At 51.7% G+C, this 21,209-nt stretch overlaps 1 protein-coding gene across 4 annotated transcripts in view; it reads left to right on the top strand.

The window, feature by feature from the left end:
* EXTL3 (exostosin like glycosyltransferase 3) overlaps positions 1 to 16,656 on the top strand; it is a 170,071-nt gene extending 153,415 nt beyond the window's left edge. For all 4 annotated transcript variants that reach the window (XM_081188493.1, XM_081188494.1, XM_081188491.1 and 1 more), the window contains 4 exons: positions 776 to 903; positions 5,664 to 5,808; positions 6,990 to 7,118; positions 12,955 to 16,656. In XM_081188493.1, coding sequence (XP_081044619.1) covers positions 776 to 903; positions 5,664 to 5,808; positions 6,990 to 7,118; positions 12,955 to 13,164 — 612 coding nt within the window. In that variant the 3' untranslated portion in view covers positions 13,165 to 16,656. The remainder of the gene's footprint in view (positions 1 to 775; positions 904 to 5,663; positions 5,809 to 6,989; positions 7,119 to 12,954) is intronic.
* The last annotated feature ends 4,553 nt before the right edge of the window (positions 16,657 to 21,209 follow it).

The following is a 21,209-nucleotide window of genomic DNA, read 5'->3' as shown; positions in this document are numbered from 1 at the left end:
TTGTATGTATTGTATGTGTTGTATTGTATAATTTTAAGTTTAATAATAATAATAATAATAATAATAATAATAATAATAATAATAATAAATCAAGCACTCAGTCCCCTACCTAAAGCTGGACATAGTACCGTTAAGGAAGAGCCCTACTGTTAAAGTATAGAAAGCAGTCCTAGTCCAAGGGCTGAAGGTGACCCAAGAGAGCCAGTGTGGTGTAGTGGTTAAGAGCGGTACTCTCGTAATCTGGGGAATGGGATTCGCTTCCCCGCTTCTCCACATGCAGCTGCTGGGTGACCTTGGGCCAGTCACACTTCTTTGAAGTCTCTCAGCCCCACTGACCTCACAGAGTGTTTGTTGTGGGGGAGGAAGGGAAAGGAGAATGTTAGCCGCTTTGAGACTCCTTAAAGGGAGTGAAAGGCGGGATATCAAATCCAAACTCTTCTTCTTCTTCTTCATAGGTGGCTGAAGGTGGACTCTCCACCTGTCTATCGGACAGCAGCATCTTTAGGAGAGGGTAGCTTAGAGCAGATGGAAGGGCAGTTAACACACACACACCCCATAGAGTCTGTGCTCCAAATCATTCTCTCCAGAGTCCCTTCTCCCAGGCTGCTGTTATCCACATACATGTTTAATGTCCTGTTTGGGGGCTCTGTGTCTCCATGCTTGTGTGATACCTTAGGAGATCTCTGGAACAGGGAAACCCCCTCCCTGTTACGTCCACTACAAGATCTCACCCAGCACGAGTTCTTTTTTTAAAAAATTTACTTCTGTTTCTTAGGTGGTGCGCACAGAGAAGAACAGTCTGAACAACCGCTTCCTGCCCTGGGATGAGATTGAGACGGAAGCCATCCTGTCCATCGATGATGACGCCCACCTACGCCACGACGAGATCATGTTTGGATTCCGGTGAGCCAAAAACTTTGCTCTTTAACAGGCAAGGGACGGATCCTGCCAACAGCCTCTTCCCTTCCTCTTCCACTAGGAGTATAGCATCTAGATCAAGGGAAGTAATAGTGCCACTGTATTCTGCTCTGGTCAGACCTCACCTGGAGTACTGTGTCCAGTTCTGGGCACCACAATTCAAGAAGGACACTGACAAACTGGAACGTGTCCAGAGGAGGGCAACCAAAATGGTCCAAGGCCTGGAAACGATGCCTCATGAGGAACGGCTAAGGGAGCTGGGCATGTTTAGCCTGGAGAAGAGGAGGTTAAGGGGTGATATGATAGCCATGTTCAAATATATAAAAGGATGTCACATAGAGGAGGGAGAAAGGTTGTTTTCTGCTGCTCCAGAGAAGCGGACACGGAGCAATGGATCCAAACTACAAGAAAGAAGATTCCACCTAAACATTAGGAAGAACTTCCTGACAGTAAGAGCTGTTTGACAGTGGAATTGGCTGCCAAGGAGTGTGGTGGAGTCTCCTACTTTGGAGGTCTTTAAGCAGAGGCTTGACAACCATATGTCAGGAGTGCTCTGATGGTGTTTCCTGCTTGGCAGGGGGTTGGACTCGATGGCCCTTGTGGTCTCTTCCAACTCTATCATTCTATGATTCTATGATTCCTTCCCGTTCACTGTTGCCTCTCTCCGTCAAGCCCAATTCAGCTAACCCAGCAGTTCCCAGATATTTCCGGGTCCCCGCCACCTTGGTTCCGTTATCTCATTCTCAGTGCCTCCCCTGTAGAAAAGCATTATTCATAGCAGTGGTTTGCATGGCACACAAAGAAAGATAATGCAGTAAAATTCAAAACGGCAACAACTGGTTGCACCTTCATTCAAAATCGGGCATAGGGAAACCCGGCCCTCCAGATGTTTTGGGACTACAACTCCCATCATCCCTGACCACTGGTCCTGTTAGCTGGGGATGATGGGAGTTGTAGTCCCAAAACATCTGGAGGGCCGAGTTTGCCTATGCCGGTTCAAAATCCTATTGTTTAGTTGAAATAAAACTGATGGATTTGATCCAGTGATACCAGCTTTTCAAAGCCTGAAATAATAATAATATAATAATAATAATTTATTATTTGTACCCCGTCCATCTGGCTGGGTTTCCCCAACCACTCTGGGTGGCTTCCAGCAAAGATTAAAAATACCGTATTTTTCGCACCATAGGACGCACCGGACAATAGGACGCACTTTGTTTTAGAGGGGGGAGAACAAGAAAAAAAAAATTCCCCCTCTCTGCCCAGCACCCCTTCAGCGAAGCGGCAGGAGGCACTGCGCGGAGAGGGGGAGAACTTTCCCCCTCTTGTTTTCCCGCTCTAAAACAAGGTGCCGTTTAAGGTGCGTTCAGGCGGCTACCTTGGAAGCCTGGAGAGCGAGAGGGGTCGTTGTGCACTGACCCCTCTCGCTCTCCAGGCTTCAGGTTCCTTTCGACCTGCTCTTTGGGGCGGGAGAAGCCCACCAACAGCCCCAAAGAGCAGGTCAGGGAGCAGCGGAAAGGCGCAGCGGAGAGGCTCCTGCCATAGCCGCGCGTCACCTCTGCAGCCGGGAGAGGGTCGCGGGGCTATGGCGTCTTCGCTCCATAGGACGCACACACATTTCCCCTTCATTTTTGAAGGGGGAAAAGTGCGTCCTATAGAGCGAAAAATACGGTACATTAAAATGACACACATTAAAAACTTCCCTGAACAGGGCTGCCTTCAGATGTCTTCTGAATGTCAAGTAGTTGTTTATCTCTTTGACATCTGGTGGGAGGGCGTTCCACAGGGCGGGCGCCACTACCGAGAAGGCCCTCTGCCTGGTTTCCTGTAGCTTTGCTTCTCACAATGAGGGAACCGCCAGAAGGCCCTCAGAGCTGGACCTCAGTGTCCGGGCTGAACGATGGGGGTGGAGACGCTCCTTCAGGTATACTGGGCCGAGGCCGTTTAGGGCTTTCAAGGTCAGCACCAACACTTTGAATTGTGCTCAGAAACGTACTGGGAGCCAGTGTAGGTCTTTCAGGACCGGTGTTATATGGTCTCGGCAGCCACTCCCAGTCACCAGTCTAGCTGCTGCATTCTGGATTAGTTGTAGTTTCCGGGTCGCCTTCAAAGGTAGCCCCACGTAGAGCGCATTGCAGTAGTCCAAGCGGGAGATAACCAGAGCATGCACCACTCTGGTGAGACAGTCCGCAGGCGGGGAGGGTCTCATCCTGCGTACCAGGTGGAGTTGGTAGACAGCTGCCCTGGACACAGAATTGACCTGCTCCTCCATGGACAGCGGTGAGTCCAGAATGACTCCCAGGCTGCACACCTGGTCCTTCAGGGGCACAGTTACCCCATTCAGCCTCACACCCGCCCACCCCCTGTCCCTCCCAAACAGTGCTTCTGTCTTGTCAGGATTCAACCTCAATCTGTTAGCTGCCATCCATCCTCCAACCGCCTCCGGACACTCACACAGGACCCTCACCGCCTTCACTGGTTCTGATTTGAAAGAGAGGTAGAGCTGGGTATCATCTGCATACTGATGAAATGAAAGCCATTTACACCTCTAATGTCCTTCTGCTGCCGCCTTGCCTCTTAGTGCCCCCCCTGGAAATCCCCCCCAGGGCGTACCACCCATTTCAGCAACCACTGAGCACTTTGTGGCCAAACAAGGCTTGTTTTCCTCCCTTCCACTTGCATAATTACGCTGTCCTTTCCACTTTGAGTTCTAACTTATACTTCCCTCTCAATTTGCATGTGAGAGAGACTGCTTTTGATCATAGGACCAAGGGGTCTCTGTCGTCCCCTCCTCCTTTCCCGAGGAGTTCTGCTCTCCCGCGTGCTCCCCAGCAAGGGAAACTGCATCTTGTTCATAGATCTTACTCTCCCTATCTGCACGAGGAAAAATTAGCTGTGGGGTCTTATTTCTCTGCATTTGCTCTAAATTCCCACCGCATGCAGATGTTTGGCTGCAACAAATCCTTATTTTTAGCAATGTTCCTCTATTTATAGTTGCCAGTGCAAGAGGGACTGCTCCTTGCTGGCACGACGTGAGGAGTCGTGGGAGTGTTTTTGTAGGAAGGGGAATAAGCCCCAACCACGTTTATGAAGCTGGCATTGTGGCAGGAATCGTTGGGAAGAGACATGGAGAGACGGCAGGATTTGCTTTCCCCTCTATAAATCTTGTTGTTAAGTGGATGAGGAAAGGCCTGTATAGCCATTTATGGCCCCGGTTAGATGATCAACGTGGACCTCACTCAAGATATGGGCTTCACGTCAGATAATCATCTAAGCTTGCAGGGTGTGTGTGCATAGAATTCTAGAATTGTAGAGTTAGAAGGGACCAAAAGAGTCATTTAGTCCAGGGGTTGGCAACGTTTTTTGAGGCTGGTCTGGCCCACTCCCCGGCAGACCTCTCGGTGGACCGGAGCGTGCGCGCCGGAGCGTGCACTCAAGCTATTTCTGGCGCTCTTCTAGCTGCCGTATTCCGGATTAGTTACAGTTTCCGGGTCACCTTCAAAGGTCGCCCCATGTAGAGCGCATTGCAGTAGTCCAAGCGGGAGATACATAGACCATGTGCACCACATTGAGCTTCTTGGAGTGTAAAATGTAATGGCCATAGGAGGTAAAATAGTAGCAGGAGCATTTTGTGAGTTGTGCGGCTCTGTAAGCCAGTGTTTCCCAACCGGTGTTCCGCGGCACACGAGTGTGCCGTGAGACATCGGCTGGTGTGCCGCGAGATGCCTGGAGGGAGGCGGGCGAGTCGGGCGGCGAGAGGCGGGGCGGCGGCGGCGAGGAGAGGCCGCGCCTCCTGCTGCTGCCTGGCGCTCCTCCTCGCAGCCGGCAGCGCTGCCTGGGCGCCTCCGTGCGACTCTGCCTCGCTGGGTTTGGTCTCCCAGCAGAGACGGGTCACACGCGCACCTCCCTCCCTCCCTCAGCCTGCGCGGAGGGAGAGCCAGAGAGAGGCATCGCTCCTGCGCGGCGGGAGAGGGAGCAGCCGGAGCGATGCCCCAAACGAAGGCATGGGACCGGAAGGGAAATCCTCTCCGAGGAGGATTGAGCGCAGCTGAGAGAAGCCTTTCGAGGAGCTGCCGTGTCCCCTGGAAACCCCCTTCCCAGCTCTGCCTGCCTGCCTGCCCAAAGCTTGGAGGTTCCCCGGCAAGGGGGAGGGGAAAAACTTTCACTTTTGTGCGTCCCTCCCGGCGTGACGCTGCGCGCTGACGTCACGGGGCGGGGCTTTAATGGTGGTGTGCCGCGAGATTTTTTTTCAGTAAACAGGTGTGCCGTTGCCCAAAAACGTTTGGGAAACACTGCTGTAAGCTAAAGCTCTGGTTTTCTGTCCCGAAATCCAAGTGGCTGTGATTCGCAGTCCTGCCCCCGCCCTACCAGTAACTTTAGGAAGGACGAGCTGTTTCTGTTATCATTACAATAAACAGAAGAGAAACAAAATGTGTGTGTGTGTTTGCTGAAGAAAAGGGCAGAAACCAAGAAAAATCTGAATGTTAAAAGTCAATAAAAGTGTGTGAGGGGGGGAGTCCTCTGGGTTTTGCATTACAGTCAGCCTCTGTTCTTAGTGTTGCCCATTTTCTGAATATTTGCCGCCTGGCTTAACAGCGAACGCCCTGTGATGTCTGCCTAAAACAATGTATGAATCAGCCGCCGTTGGCTTGGTGAGAGGGCCGTTTGTGTGGGCTGAGCCGCGCTCTTTGTCCCCAGTCTGTCCGCCTTGTTCCATCTCTTCCCTTCCCACTTTGCATCTTCAGGGTCTGGAGAGAAGCCAGGGACCGCATTGTGGGTTTCCCTGGGCGCTACCACGCATGGGACATCCCTCACCAATCTTGGCTGTACAACTCCAACTACTCCTGTGAGCTCTCCATGGTTCTGACGGGCGCTGCCTTCTTCCACAAGGTAAGGGAAGGGGGACCCCAGTCGCTGGGAGTGGCTCTCAGCTCACATATTTTTATAAGAAGGGGAGTTGCAAAAAAACAGCAACACCCCAACTCTCATGTTCTCCGTCCCTTGTGGAGCTTCCTTTGCCAACCTGCCTGTTCCTGGTGGGCAGAGGGGGCTGTTATTCTCACAGGCCACATCCACAGAAGCCGGGAGCCAAACTCAAGCTGTCCTGTCCTTCCACCTGTTCGGGGAGGATGGAGAAAACAGAACAGGGCTAAGATATTGTCCTCTTGGGTGAAGTAGAGGGAAGGGGTGCAGAAACTCGTGATCTAGTGGTTGGAACCGATATCGGGCCGTCTTTTCAGTGCAAATGGACTTGCTTAGGTGGGCAGTTCGAGAGCCAGCGAAGGAGCTAAGCACTGTTCCTCCTCCCCTTGTCTGGAAGGAGTTTGGACCTAGAATAGGGCACAGATGCTGTTGGACTCCAACTCCCATCATCCTCAGCCAGCATGGCCAATATCCAGGGATGATGGGAGTTGGAGTGCAGGAACATCTGGAATTCCACAGGATCCCCGTCCCTGGCTTACGCCCAGATCCAATGTGGTTCTTCTGAGGCAGAGAAGCAGAGGTGAAAATGAAATCGAACAAGCCATTGTGTTATATTGCGTCCATTTCACCTGCACAAGACTCTTCTCTTTCCCCCAAGGTGTGTATATTTGGACTCAGCTATGGTAATTCAGAAGGGACACGGGTGGCGCTGTAGGTTCAACCACAGAGTCTAGGGCTTGCCGATCAGAAAGTTGGCGGTTTGAATCCCCGCGACGGGGTGAGCTCCCATTGCTCGGTCCCTGCTCCTGCCCACCTAGCAGTTCAAAAGCACGTCAAAGTGCAAGTAGATAAATAGGTACCACTCTGGTGGGAAGGTAAACGGCATTTCCGTGCGCTGCTCTGGTTCGCCAGAAGCGGCTTAGTCATGCTGGCCACATGACCCAGAAGTTGTACGCCGGGTCCCTCGGCCAATGAAGCGAGATGAGCGTCGCAACCCCAGAGTCGGCCACGACTGGGCCTAATGGTCAGGGGTCCCTTTACCTTTACTATGGTAAATCAGTGGCATTTGTGTGGGGGGCCATTGTGTCTTGGCCATTTTCTGATGTTTTCCCATTCTCATTCCCTCCCTCTCTCCCTTTCACCTGCAGTACTATGCCTACCTGTATTCCTACGTGATGCCTCAGGCCATCCGAGACATGGTAGATGAATACATCAACTGTGAGGATATCGCTATGAACTTCCTGGTCTCTCATATCACCAGGAAGCCACCAATCAAGGTAAGCGCTTGGCGGAGGACTTGAGAGGGCTGTTTCCTCTTTCCTTTTTTTGCTAGGGCAAAATTACATTTGTCACTCCTGAGCTACTAGGGCAGGCACCCCCAAACTCGGCCCTCCAGATGTTTTGGGACTACAATTCCCATCATCCCTGACCACTGGGGTCCTGTTAGCTAGGGATGATGGGAGTTGTAGTCCAAATACATCTGGAGGGCCGAGTTTGGGGGTGCCTGTACTAGGGCATGCCTCTGAACAGTGGTGTGGAAAAGAGGATTGCAGCATTTAATCAAATAAACTGTTAGGTCAAGTGGAATAAACGTCTCATCAAATAAAAGGTTTCCCCTATATATAAACACACACCCACACACCCAAGCTCATGCACAAAATTCACAATCTGTTTTCATTGCTGTTTTTTCTTTCCCTTTGGGTTTGATACAATATGATCTAGACCAGGCCTGTCAAGTTGGCCCTGGGATGTGGGAGAAAGAATAACAAGTAGAGACCCCCCAGGATTGAAAACCACCCCGCAACTTAGGAAATCCTGTATTTTGTGTTATTAAATTTAATTTAGGAGTCGCTTCCCATGAAACACCCCAAAGCAATGAAAAATAAAGACAACAGCGATTAGAAAGCAGCATATAAATACGGTATCTGGTCCAGTGCAGGTAAAGAAAATCTCCGCTTAAAACACTTTGGCAGTTTTCAGCAGACGCCAGAGAGATAGCTACAGAGCCAGTGTGGTGTAGTGGTTAAGAGCGGTAGTCTTGTAATCTGGTGAACCGGGTTTGCGTCTCCGCTCCTCCACATGCAGCTGCTGGGTGACCTTGGGCCAGTCACACTTCTTTGAAGCCTCTCAGCCCCACTCACCTCACAGAGTGTTTGTTGTGGGGGAGGAAGGGAAAAGGAGAATGTTAGCTGCTTTGAGACTCCTTTGGGTAGTGGTAAAGCGGGATATCAAATCCAAACTCTTCCTATGGGCCAGGTCAGGGGCCACCACACTAAAGGCCCGATTCCTGCATTGTCCAGAATGAACCTCCTAACAGGGTGGCATCTTCAGGAGGCCCTCGTACAGGTTGTATGCACAGCAATTGGTAGTGCGTATAAGGAGTGAGGTGATCTTTTAGATCCCACCTGCAGTTGTCTCAAGGCATGAATAAGCTCCGTGGGTAAGTTATGGCACTTTCTGAACCCACTCCTGCTAATAAGCTCCCCCTCCAGACACCCCAGAAGGAGAAGACACTGTCCTTCCTTGAAATGGTGGTTCTCCACCTGTGGGTCCCCAGATGTTGTTGGACTACAACTCCCATCATCCCCGAGCTCTGGCCTTGCTAGCTAGGGGTGATGGGAGTTGTAGTTCAACAACATCTGGGGACCCGCAGGTTGAGAAAGGGGGGGCGTCTCCATTCAGAGACCTTTGGCAAGGGAAGCTCGTTCGGTTGTCAGAGCCCAAACGTCCTCGGCTTTTGCCTTTGAAGGCAAAGACAACGCCCCGGTGCTTTGAAAATTTGGAAGCATTCTACAACATGCAAGGTGGTGGTGTTACCCATGCAAAAAACAACAACAACCATGCAAAAAAAGAGTAGATCTTACTGACTTGCACAATTCCTTTGAGTATTACCGTATTTTTCGCTCTATAGGGTGCACCGGACCATAGGAGGGGGAGAACAGGGAAAAAAAATTATCCCCCTCTCTGCTCAGCACCCCTTCAGCGAAGCGGGAAGAGAAACGGAGCCCCTTCCATTTCTCCTCCCGCTTCGCTGAAGGGGCGCTGCGCAGAGAGGGAAACTGTGCAACGCCTCTCCAGCGAAGCGAAGCCTGGAGAGCAAGAGGGATCGGCGTGCACCGACCCCTCTTGCTCTCCAGGCTTCAGGCGGCTATCCACAAGCCTTCAGAGTGCAGTGGGAACTCCTGCTGCGCTCAGAAGGCTTGCGGATAGCTGCCTGAAGCCCCCGGAGCGCAGCGGGAGTTCCCTGCGCTCCGGGGGCTTCAGGCGGCTTCAGCGAAAGCAACGCGAAGCCTCCGGAGCGTGGGGAGAGCTCTCCCACTGCGCTTTGGAGGCTTCGCGTTGCTATCGCTGAAGCCAGTGAGCCTGCATTCGCTCCATAGGACGCACACACATTTCCCCTTCATTTTTGGAGGGGAAAAAGTGTGTCCTATAGAGCAAAAAATACGGTAATTGAGATGGGACCAGCCCTCATAGCTGTCAACTTTTCCCTTTTCTTGCAAGGAATCCTATTCGGAATAAGGAAAAAGGGGGAAAGTTGACAGCTATGCCAGCTCTTGCCATAGGGGTCAGGGTACCCACTGCGTAAGGCCTAGGACAGGTCTCCAGAGGCCCTTTAATTTGGCACCGTCATTAGCTGGTATTTCTCTAGAGCAAAGTCCATCAGCGGCTGTTAGTGATTGACCTTTTGGCTCTGCTTAGGAGCCAGAGTGGGCAGGAGGAAGACGGAGGAGGCTTCTAGCTGAAGCCGACCTGCCGAGGTCCCTACCAGGCATTATGTGTCTCTTCATGAAAAGGAGCCTTTGCGGAGAAGGGCAGCTGCTTGGCGTGGGCAGAGCAATCCTTTGGCTTCCCAGAGTCACCGTGGGGGGTCCAGAGGGGTGGGCACAGGGCCTCCTCTCCCACCCTGCCCCTCCTTGGCCTCAGCCTCAGTTGGCATAGCTGGGTGTGCCCGCCCTTGGGGAGGTGCTCTGGTGAAGCGCAGAGTCTCTGGAAACAGAACTGTCCCTTCATCAAAGGCAGCAGGGAGGATACCCGATCGAGAGAGCAGAAAGGTCATAATAATAATAATAATAATATTTTTTTATTTATACCCCGCCCTCCCCAGCCAAGGCCGGGCTCAGAGCGGCTTACAAGCAATAATAAAAACAAGATGAGTGATTACAACTTAAAAACAAAAATAAAATACAACATTAAAATAATGGAACATTAAAATATTAAAATGGAGCCTCATTGCAGGAGAAGGAAAAGAAAAAAGAAAAAGGGGGCGGAGGGAATCAAATTGGCTCCAATCCAAAGGCCAGGCGGAACAACTCTGTCTTACAGGCCCTGCGGAAAGAGATCAGATCCTGCAGGGCCCTGGTCTCATGAGACAGAGCGTTCCACCAAGTTGGGGCCAGTGCTGAAAAGGCCCTGGCTCTGGTTGAAGCCAATCTAACTTCCTTAGGGCCTGGGACCACTAGGGTGTTGTTATTTATGGACCTTGAGGCTCTCCGTGGGGCATACCAGGCGAGGCGGTCCCGTAGGTACGAGGGTCCTAGGCCGTGAAGGGCTTTAAAGGTCAAAAGCAGCACCTTAAATCTGACCCTGTACTCCACCGGGAGCCAGTGCAGCTTGAAAAGCACTGGATGAATATGCTCCCATGGCAGAGACCCTGTGAGGAGCCTCGCTGCAGCATTCTGTACCCGCTGGAGTTTCTGGGACAGCTTCAAGGGCAGCCCCGCGTAGAGCGAGTTACAGTAGTCAAGCCTGGAGATGACTGTTGCATGGATCACTGTGGCCAGGTCGGGGCGGGAAAGGTAAGGGACCAACTGCTTGGTGCGGCGAAGGTGGAAAAATGTCGCCTTGGCTGTTGCTGTGACTTGCGCCTCCATGGAAAGGGAGGCGTCAAGGATTACACCCAAACTCTTAACGGAAGGCAATGGCACTAATTGGGCCCCCGCAAGAGAAGGGAGTTGGTCCCTCATCCCCATGCTATCCCGACCTAGCCATAGGACCTCTGTCTTCGAAGGATTTAGTTTCAATCGGCTCCCACGAAACCATCCAGCCACAGCTTCCAAGCATCTGGTCAGTGTGTAAGGGGCCGAGTTGGTGTGGCCATCCATCAGTAGATAGAGCTGAGTGTCATCAGCATATTGATGACAGCCCAGCCCAAAGCTCCGGATAATCTGGGCAAGAGGGCGCATAAAGATGTTAAAAAGCATTGGGGAGAGAATTGCGCCCTGCGGCACTCCACACACCAAGGAGTGGCGTGACGACATTTCCCTCCCTAGTGCCACCCTCTGTCCCCGACCAGAGATAAAAGAGCACAACCAGTTACGGGCTATGCCCTGTATCCCCACGTCTGCAAGGCGATGGTCCAGAAGATCATGATCGACCATGTCAAAGGCTGCTGACAAATCTAAAAGGATCAGCAGTCCTGACCCGCCTAGATCCAGTTGTCTACGAATATCATCTGTTAGGGCAACCAGAGCCGTCTCCGTCCCAAAACCAGGACGGAAACCGGACTGAAATGGATCTAATGCCGATGTTTCCTCCAGAAACCTACCAAGCTGTTCAGCAACCGCTCTCTCAATTACCTTACCCAGGTATGGAAGATTTGAAACTGGGCGGTAATTGGATAGGTCTAAGGGATCTAATGAAGTTTTCTTTAAGAGTGGACGCACCACTGCTTCCTTCAGTTCCCCTGGGAATGTCCCCGTGTCAAGGGACAAATTGATAATTTCAACCAGGGGGGTCCGCGCAACATCTGGACACTCCCTAATCAGCCAAGACGGGCACGGATCAAGGAGGCAGGTGGTGGGCCTACCAACTTGGAGGAATCTATCCACATCAGTAGGGAGTATCCGATCGAAATGGTCCAACACTGGACCTGAAGTCAGTCGAGGGGCCTCCAGTTCAGTCACTGTGTCTAAATTGGCAGGGAGGTCACGGCGGAGCAACAGGACTTTCTCCGCAAAAAAGCTCGCGAATGCCTCACAGCTGTGGGTCGAATTTGTGCTTAAATTTGGTTGTCCTCCTAAGGACGTTATTGACCTAATTATTCTAAAAAGTTGTGCCGGGCGAGAGCTAGCGGATGCAATGGAAGCTGCAAAGTAAGATTTCTTAGCAGCTTTCATAGCCATCTCATAGGCTTTCATAAGCGTCCTATAAGATGTTCTTGAGCAGGGAGGATACCCGATCGAGAGAGCAGAAAGGTCAGCCTGGAGATCTTCTCAAAGTAGCTGTAATGTTGCAAAAGAATTTCAGAAATAGACTGGAAAGAGAAGTTGCTGAACCTTGGTTCTCGAACTTAATCCATTCCGGAAGTCCGTTCCAAAACCAAAGCGTTCCAAAACCAAGGCGCGCTTTCCCATAGAAAGTAGTTCTAAATGGATTAATCCATTCCAGACTTTTTAAAACAACCCCTAAAACAGTAATTTAGCATGAGTTTTACTATCTAACGAGACCACTGACCCATAAAATGAAAGCAATAATCAACGTCCTGTACTATAAAATAAATAAGACAGTATTGTAGATGATAAAGATTAAAATTACATTTTTTTTTCTTACCTGCACTGATGATAGCCATTGTTTGGATGGGGGGCTTTTATCCATTTCCGCAGTCACACAATCAATCAATCAATCAATCAATCAATCAATATCAGTAGCTGAACTGGGATCCACACAGTCACAAAACAAATTAACTGAAAAAGCCTCAAAACAGAAAAGGCAAAATAAATAGCAAAAACAAAAGCACCAAATACAAGCTCCAAATATCACCTTAGAACACTATAATCAGAAACGGAAGGCTTGAATGAGGGGACGCAAGTTAGCAGCGCAACAGGAAACACAGGGGGACTCAAAACGGAGCACGTTTGGCTCCCCAAAAAAAGTCTGAAAACCGGAACACCTACTTCTGGTTTTGCAGCATTCGGGTTCCAAGTTGTTTGTGAACTAAGCTGTTCGAAAACTGAGGTACCACTGTAGTTTAGTGTGCCAGTCCGCTCTGGCAAGAACCCTCCTTGAGCATCCTTTGCCCAGCACACACCTTTGGGCTGTTGAATCCTCTTGGGGGACTCCTCCCTGCTCCTCCCGGCTCACGGCCTGCTTCCCTTGCCCTCCTCCTGTGCGCAGGTGACGTCCCGCTGGACCTTCCGCTGCCCCGGCTGCCCCCAGGCCCTCTCCCACGACGACTCCCACTTCCACGAGCGGCACAAATGCATCAACTTCTTTGTCAAAGTCTACGGCTACATGCCTTTGCTCTACACCCAGTTCCGCGTCGACTCCGTCCTCTTCAAGACCAGGCTGCCCCACGACAAGACCAAGTGCTTCAAATTCATCTAGGCCTGCGTGGAGACGCGTCTGTGTGCGTTGGCTGCGGACTTCTGGATCGAGGCCGGAGGCGAGGAGGGAGGCTGGAAGGCTTTCCTCCTCTCGCTGCTGCTCCTCATCCCCTGGGACAGGCGCCGCTTTCTGCCTGAGGAGAAGGACACAGCGGTGGCTCCCACCATCTTGTGCCAGCCCCACGGGGACGCTATGCCGTGGGGCACCACCCATTAAAGACTCTGCTTGGTATCATGTACTGAGGAAAAACTGAGACTGGTTAGTCCCCCAGGTAGTGGGTTAGCCAAGGGCAAAACGGGGGTTTTTAAAATATTAATTATTATTTAAAATGGAAGTGTTTTAGATATGCCTGGTAAGGCTTTCTATATTTTTTTTTTTCAGAAGGTGGGAGGGGGCTGCTGGGAGGGAGGGAGGGGATATTTCATGTTTGTTTCGCTCCCGGCCCATGATGTTGCTTGGGGAGACGCAGAGGCCCCAGGAAGCTGCGTCCAACACCCTCTGCCCACCCCGGCCAATATCCCAGATTTCTTTCTTGTTCCCGAGGAGGGAGACTTGGCCACCTGAGGCCTCCATCCGTTTGCTTCTCAGTGAGACCGGCTTGGGATTTCCCGGAGGAAACCATGGATCCCTTTCCGCTGAAAAATAATCGCCTCCACCCTCTCCCTGTGGCTGCCAAGGAGCGAAGTGATTCCAGGGAGTTCCTCGCCTCTACACCCACCTGCGCTAAAGGATCCTGCCGCATCAATCTTTTTTTGTGGCGACCCAGCCACCCAGTGGTGTCTTCCCCAGCTGTGGGTGCCCCTGGCAGAAAATGGGTGCCCTTTCCCTGCTGCTTCCTTGCAGGCTCGGGGGGGGGGGCGGCTGCTGCTTCTCTCTACGCCACGCGGGGGCATCGCATAAGCACCCCACCTCCCTTTGCAGAAGCTCAAAGGTCTTAATTTAAGCGTCGCTTGCGCAGCGTGGGAAGTTTCCGCGCCGCAGGCGAGGGCAACGCCAGGGTGACTGCAGGCAAGTCGTTTGGGAGTGTGGGTTAAGTTTTCTTTTAGATGTGGCCTCTTATGGATTCTTCAACAAGACACACACACTCGTAACGGGTCTGTGGTGTGTTCCAGATGAAAGGTGCTGTATTCCTGCTCATGAAGTGTACCCCAAATCCATCCTCTGTCTCAAGCAATCATGTCTGGTCTCAACAGCTCTCTCAGCCCTGATGCCTAAAACTGCCCTTCTCCTCCTCCCTCCTCTGCCCTTTTTCCTCTATGGCTCTTGGGACTGGGGTGCCGGCAGCCGCTGGAGAGAGACAGGCGAGTGGTCTACTCCCCAGGAGCGCTGGACCCCATGGGAGACTGCACACAAATTAATATTATTGTTCTAAAGAGTGCAGGCCGTCTCTGCCCCCCCCCATTGCTTTCAAGCTACTTCTGCACAGAGTTTTGGTTCCGCAGGGTGCTTTTTCTAGAAAGGCTCTCGCTTCGACATCACATTGGCAAAGTAGGCCATTGTGTGCAGTCTTTGCAAAACTGTAAGAGATGGTGTGGAACAACTTGCTGCCCCCCCAACCCGGCTGCAATTTAGATTCCCCTTCCCTTTTTTATTTATAGAAAGGCGGTGGTGAAATAGCCGCCTTTCTGTAGCATCCGGGAGTCTCCTTGATATATTCTCCCACTGCGATTCCTGTCCTGGGCTCCTGATTTTTGCATGTCCTGGGTGCTGGTTGGAGCTCTGCAGTGCCAAAGGGTAAGCATCACCCTCTTGTGAAAATACAGGTGGAGGGGGGGCTCCCTGTGCCCCATTTGGGCAGGAAGCGCATTCGCTCGCTGGCATGTTTGATGGCTGCGACTCACGAATGTTTACAGACCTCTCTGCTCTTTTTGGGATAGTCTTCAGGGACTGCGATTCCCCCTTTGCATTTTCAAAAGGAGATTCTCTCTCTTTTTCACCCGGTAACCCAATAATGCAGACTGTCGCCATGCGAGGTGAAACGCAGCGGAACAAAGGGCAAAGGTGGCTGTCCCAACGGAAGCGGGTTCTCTTTAGGCAGCCCCCGTCCCACTCCGAAGCCACAAGTCTCGTTCTCCCCATACTCTGCTCCCTGCCTGGATGAATGAATAATCCTCAGCCAGGGCAAAAGAGGTGGTGGTATGTAAAACGTTGGATTCTCCATGGTGATCAGCCTCCCTCGCATGTCCACAACATGTACAGGCCTCCTCTGTTGGGTGCGCAAGGCTTAAATGGAAGCCATGTGCAGATGGTCTCTCCGTCTGGTGCAGACATCCCCAGACTCGCCCCTCCAGATGTTTTGGGACTACAACTCCCATCATCCCTAGCTAACAGGACCAGTGGTCGGGGATGGTGGGAATTGTAGTCCCAAAACATCTGGAGAGCTGAGTTTGGGGGGGCCGGATCTAGTAGATGGGAACGTGACATGAAAGTAACTTCATCTCTCCCCGTCCATGATAAGCGTCGCCCCTCCTGTTCCTCCCAGTGCATTTAAACCTCTGTAAGGTGCCAAGCTAGGTTTTGGACATCCACTCAAAAATGTGTTTACATGGTTCCTCCTCATCGTCGTCCTCCTTTGCTGTGCTGGTTGGAGGTTACCCAACTTGGACCCCCACCCAAAAAAAGGCACAGGCTGCTTCTCCATCCTGCTCTCCCAGATGTGTTCTCTGACCTCTGTTGGATGTGTGGAAACCCAGATTAGAACCACAATGCACAGTTCAAACACACACGAGCACTCGCTCTTTTTGGAATACGACCAGGTTTTTTTTTTTAATTAAAAAAAAAATCACACACATACACACGTGCACTTTGGGCTTTTTAAAATAACCGGGGCTGTTTTTTAATCGCCCCCTTCAATGTCGCGATCATCCCACATGGAGATTTCTAAGAAGATAACCTTAGCATGCCAAGGTGGAGCCTTGCCGTGCCGTCCTCTTCATGTCGTGCTAAGTTTGTGGGTTTTTTTCTGCTGGGAAAAGGAGGCGGTCGATTATTGGAGCCATCGCTCAGGCTGATGGGCACCTGGGCAGGAGAAGGAAGCGGTGAGATGAGAGAAAGTACCTTTTGTCTGGAGGCAAGTCCAGTAGCTTTTGCCAGACCCTGAACACCCGTGTTGGTGCCATTCCTCCTAAGAAGCTGCCGTCCTCCGCTGCTCAGAATGGTGGCCCTTTTTCATTTCTTTGAGGATATAGGAAAAGGTGGGGTCTGCGTGAAGAGGGAGGGGGCTTCCTCATCCAAGGCCTTCTGGCATCTCTGCAACCGGGTGCAGCTGCTCAATTTTATTTCCTCTGCTCTCCCCTGCCCAGCGCAACAGCCACTTGCGGGCCCTCTACCCCTTGCCACTACGAATGTGTTTTAAAAGCTCTGTGAGCACCAAATTTTAAAAGACGGGAAAGCAAAAAGTGGGGGCGGGGGGAATCTAAAACCTTGACACGAGCACAATTGTTCATATGTTGAATTTTGTAAAAGGGTGAAATAAACTCAGTTTAACTTGAACGCGTCTCGAGACTCTTTGCTAACTTTAGCAGAAGGGGACAAGGGCTGACAGCGAGGGGGTATTGCAATCTCTACTCCATTTAAATAGTGATTTCCAAACTTCTTGGGGGGCCTGTCCCCCTTGGTGATCCCCAAGGGCCCCTATCCTGTGCGAAGCGTTATTCAGAGTAGCGGCTTGCACGACCCGCTAAGGAAGCACCCACAATAAAATTCAGAACAGTAAGCATTCGTTGCACATTTACTCAAAATCCAATTAAAATTATTTGGTTTAATTCGAGAAAACTGATCAACTTGAACCATCAATTTATACTTTTCAAAGACCGATAGCCATTTACGCTTCCAGCACAGCCCTTCCTCTTAGCACCCACCCCTGGAAATCCCCAGGGGTTATTTGTCCCCACTTTGGGAACCATCAAGTAAGAAGATAGACATGCAAAATGATTGGATGCATTCAATAAATGATGTGTGGCCAGTTTCTAGGAAAACTCCCACGAATTCACCATACCTGAATAAACGAGTTTCACAATATGGGCTCACCTAGGAGCAGAAGCTATCTCTTTCTAATAGACAACGTCATTATTGCATTACAGTCTTTATTGCCCTGGAGGAAATTGAGGTTAATTTGCAGTTCGCCCAAAACGGCTTTTTGTCAACCTTATCTGTTCATGCGGTCTCAGCAGTCCAGCTCGTTCTTTCCCTCCGTCCTCCCCTTTCCCCCCACCCCCCAGTTTTCAAAAGGTTTCCAGAGATTTGTATCTCCCTGCACCGAGATTGGTACAGCCGTGGACTTTTGACTCCAGCTCTTCCTTGCTAAGTTGCCGAGGACAAAAAAGGAAAAGCAGAGAGAAGAGAAAGGCGTCAGCTGCGGGTCGTAAAGCCCTCGTCTCTGAAAAGGCTTTTCGCGGCACAATTGCCTGCGCAGAGACAAGCCCCTTGAGATCCATGGGGCTTATGCCTGGAGAAGTGAGCATTCTGTGCAGCGTGTATTTATAGCATACGCTGCTTAGCAGGGGCTGCCAACTAAGCACCCGTGGGCCCCTGGTGTACCTGCTAACACTGGCCATGAAGAAGAAGAGTTTGGATTTGATATCCCACTTTATCACTACCCGAAGGAGTCTCAAAGTGGCTAACATTCTCCTTTCCCTTCCTCCCCCACAACAAGTGTGAGGTGAGTGGGGCTGAGAGACTTCAGAGAAGTGTGACTGGCACAAGGTCACCCAGCAGCTGCATGTGGAGGAGCGGAGATGCGAACCCAGTTCACCAGATTACGAGTCCACCGCTCTTAACCACTACCTCAGAAACTCTCTACAAACTTCCCCTCCAATATCCACTGTTGCTTGAGACCTTTTTCTCTCCCTGCTCACTCCCTGCTTGGCACCAGCTCATCCTCCCCATATCAAACGTGCGCCCCATAAACCTGGCCACCTTTCATGGGACTGGATGAGTACCCTCCCATCTGTTCTCAACAAAGGCATTATTATAGCATTGGGAGGTGCAGCTCCTAGTCTAAGGTAAAAGGTACAGTGGTACCTCGGGTTAAGAACTTAATACGTTCCGGAGGTCTGTTCTTAACCTGAAACTGTTCTTAACCTGAAGCACCACTTTAGCTAATGGGGCCTCACGCTGCCGTGCGATTTCTGTTCTCAACCTGAAGCAGAGTTCTTAACTTGAAGCACTGTTTCTGGGTTAGCGGAGTCTGTAACCTGAAGCGTCTGTAACCTAAAGTGTCCGTAACCCGAGGTACCACTGTAAAGGTAAAGGACCCCTGGACGGTTAAGTCCAGTCCAAGGCGACTGTGGGGTTGCGGCACTCACCTTGCTGTCACGCCAAGGGAGCCGGCTTTTGTCCGCAGACAGCTTTCTGGGTCATTTAGCCAGCAGGACTGAACCACTTCTGGTGCAACTTCTGGTGCAACACTGTGACAGCAGCCAAAGTGCATGGAAACACCATTTATCTTCCTGCCAAATGGCACCTATTTATCTACTTGCACTGATGTGCTTTTGAACTGCTAGATTGGCAGAAGCTGGGACAGAGCAACGGGAGCTCACCCCGTCGCGGGGATTCAAACCGCCAACCTGATCAGCAAGCCCAAGAGGCTCAGTGGTTTAGACCACAGCGCCACCCGCGTCCCTAGCATCTAGTCCAGGCTTCCTCAAACTCAGCCCTCCCGATGTTTTGAGACTACAGTTCCCATCATCCCTGACCAGTGGTCCTGCTAGCTAGGGATCATGGGAGTTGTAGGCCAAAAACATCTGGAGGGCTGAGTTTGAGGAAGCCTGATCTAGTCTAACTCCCTGCAACACAGCAATTGCAGCTCAAGAATCCCTGATATTGATAATATCTGCTTAAAAACCTCCAATGGAGGAGAGTCCATATCTCTTGGGAGAAGGTCTCTTCTGCGGTTGAACGGCTCTCGCTGTCAGGAAATTCTCCCCACGGTTGAGTTGGAATCTCCTTCCTTGCAATTTGAATCCATTGGCTTGGAGCCTCAGAAAACAAGCTTGCTCCCTCTTTCATGGGACAGCCTTCAGATATGGGAAGATGGCAAAGAGGTTCAAAGAGCACCTCTCTCCCTGTGAGTGCAGTGGGAGCCCTTTTGTATTGTGCCACCCCAGCCCACGCCAGCAGACATGTGGTGTCAGTCCACACCCTCAAGGCAGCCATTTTGTGTTATGGTCAAGCCCACGCGGCTTCCATTGTGTGACTGCTGACCCACGGCACTTTCTGAACACCCCAGCTGCGCTCCTTGGGGGCTGGTGTCTAGGACCGCATCTAGAGTCGCTGCAATGTCTCTGAAGAACGTCAGTCAGTTAGCAGCACCGCATTGTGACTCCCCCAATCTGGTATTTCATACAGATAAGGTGGCCTTGCGACCTTTCGTTGTGGTTTCCTCTGTGAGTGGCATTCGCTTTTTACGTTGATCGATCATCTACCACATTGCAAGAGTTCTTCGCAGATTAACAGTAACGGCGAAAGCAGTTGGAATCAGTGAGATATAAGTTTTTCCAAGCAGACTTAATCACAGGTTATTGAGGGTATCGCAGTAAGTTAAGTTTTTCCAAGCAGACTTAATCACAGGTGTCAGGGCTGCCACTCAGTCCCAGCTCACATAGGACCACGTTAGCCAGCGTTCAGGTTAAAAGAGTCTTTATTGGATTACAGCTTCCATTTCCAAACTGCGATATGCAGCCCTACTTCTTCTAGGTCAGACCGGCGAAGACCCGTCTGAGTCTCCGCCTCTAGCACACCAGCTTAATACCCTAGCCTTGCTCCACCTCCTGCGCCTTTCCCTCCGTCTCTGGGTCCTTCTGCCCCCCGGGGTCTCCTTTTTCCTACTCTCTTCTGACGCGGACCCCCCTGACCCTTCCGCCTCCTTGCGGCGGGCTTTGGGACCTGGTTCACTCTCTGGGCTGCTTACTGCGCCAGCTTCCGCTACATTTGAACTTGGCGCGCGCGCCCAACTCTCAACCTTCCTCTTGATCGTTTCGTCGCTCCCCGAGGTGGGCGTGACTACTCCTGACTCATGCCCTCCCTCCTTCTGAAAGCCTCCGGAACCCGATATCTGGTCCCCTTTCTCCCCACTGTTCCCGTCTGGGTACGTGGGTCCCGATCTCCAACTGCTGCTCTCTGATTCCTCTCTGGACCCTTCTTCCTGGGGTGTCCCCCTGCTTTCCCCCCTTGCTCTGACTGCTGGCGCTCCCTTCTGGGAATCCTCGGACTCACTGGATAAGCTCGGCGATCTCGGTTCGTCATCCCCACTCATCTTTCCTTCGTATTCCTCCCCCTCGCTCTCTGTCTCCTCCCTTCTCTGCGTCTCTGCTTCTGAACCCCTGACATCCATCCCCCCCTCGAAGCCCCCCCTTCCCCCCTCCCCACTTTCAAGGGTGGTTGCAGGGTGCTCCATCATCACAGGAGTGAATGCCGGATACAGTTCGCTCCTCGTTGCTGGCCGCCAACTGAAAACCTCCGAGTCTTCCTCCTCGCGTTCGTCAACGGTGAGCTGCTCCGCCTCCATTTCAGTGCCGCCGTGCTCGAAACCGAGATCCTCCCCGCACACGTCCATGTCAGTCTCTGCGTCGGTCGCTTGACCTGGCATCTCCAGCCACCTCCGGCGCCACTGCTCCTCTGGCCGATCGTCCCACCAATACGAGGTGTCTGACGCCGAACCCTCCGGTGACCCCTCTGGGGAATGTGTGCGCTGTGCGGGCTCCCCGTCCGAGTCGAAGCCATGGAACGTGCTGGAGGAAAGTGTGGGCGTGAACAACCAGTCGTCGAAGAAGCCTGCTGGCATGGGTCTGTGTGGGAAAAGGGCATGAAACTCGTCCTTGAGCAGGGGTTCCTCCAAAGCATAGTCTGGCACCCAGCTATTAGCACTAGCCCGGGTGCCCTCTCTGGCTAGGAGGTATTCCACTCCGTCTTCCCCCCATCTGGAGTCCAAAATCTCCGTGACTTCGTTGATGGGGTCCTGCTGTGGCAATCTTCCCGCCTCCGACCGCTCCTGAGACGGACTCGGTGCTGTTCCTGGTTCCTGGAACCTGTGAGGTGTCCTGTAG

This window comes from Podarcis bocagei (assembly GCF_964188305.1).
Source record: "Podarcis bocagei genome assembly, chromosome: 3".
Lineage (NCBI taxonomy): Eukaryota > Metazoa > Chordata > Lepidosauria > Squamata > Lacertidae > Podarcis > Podarcis bocagei.
The sequence above is the reverse complement of the archived record's forward strand: the minus strand, read 5'-3'. Positions and strand labels throughout refer to the sequence as shown.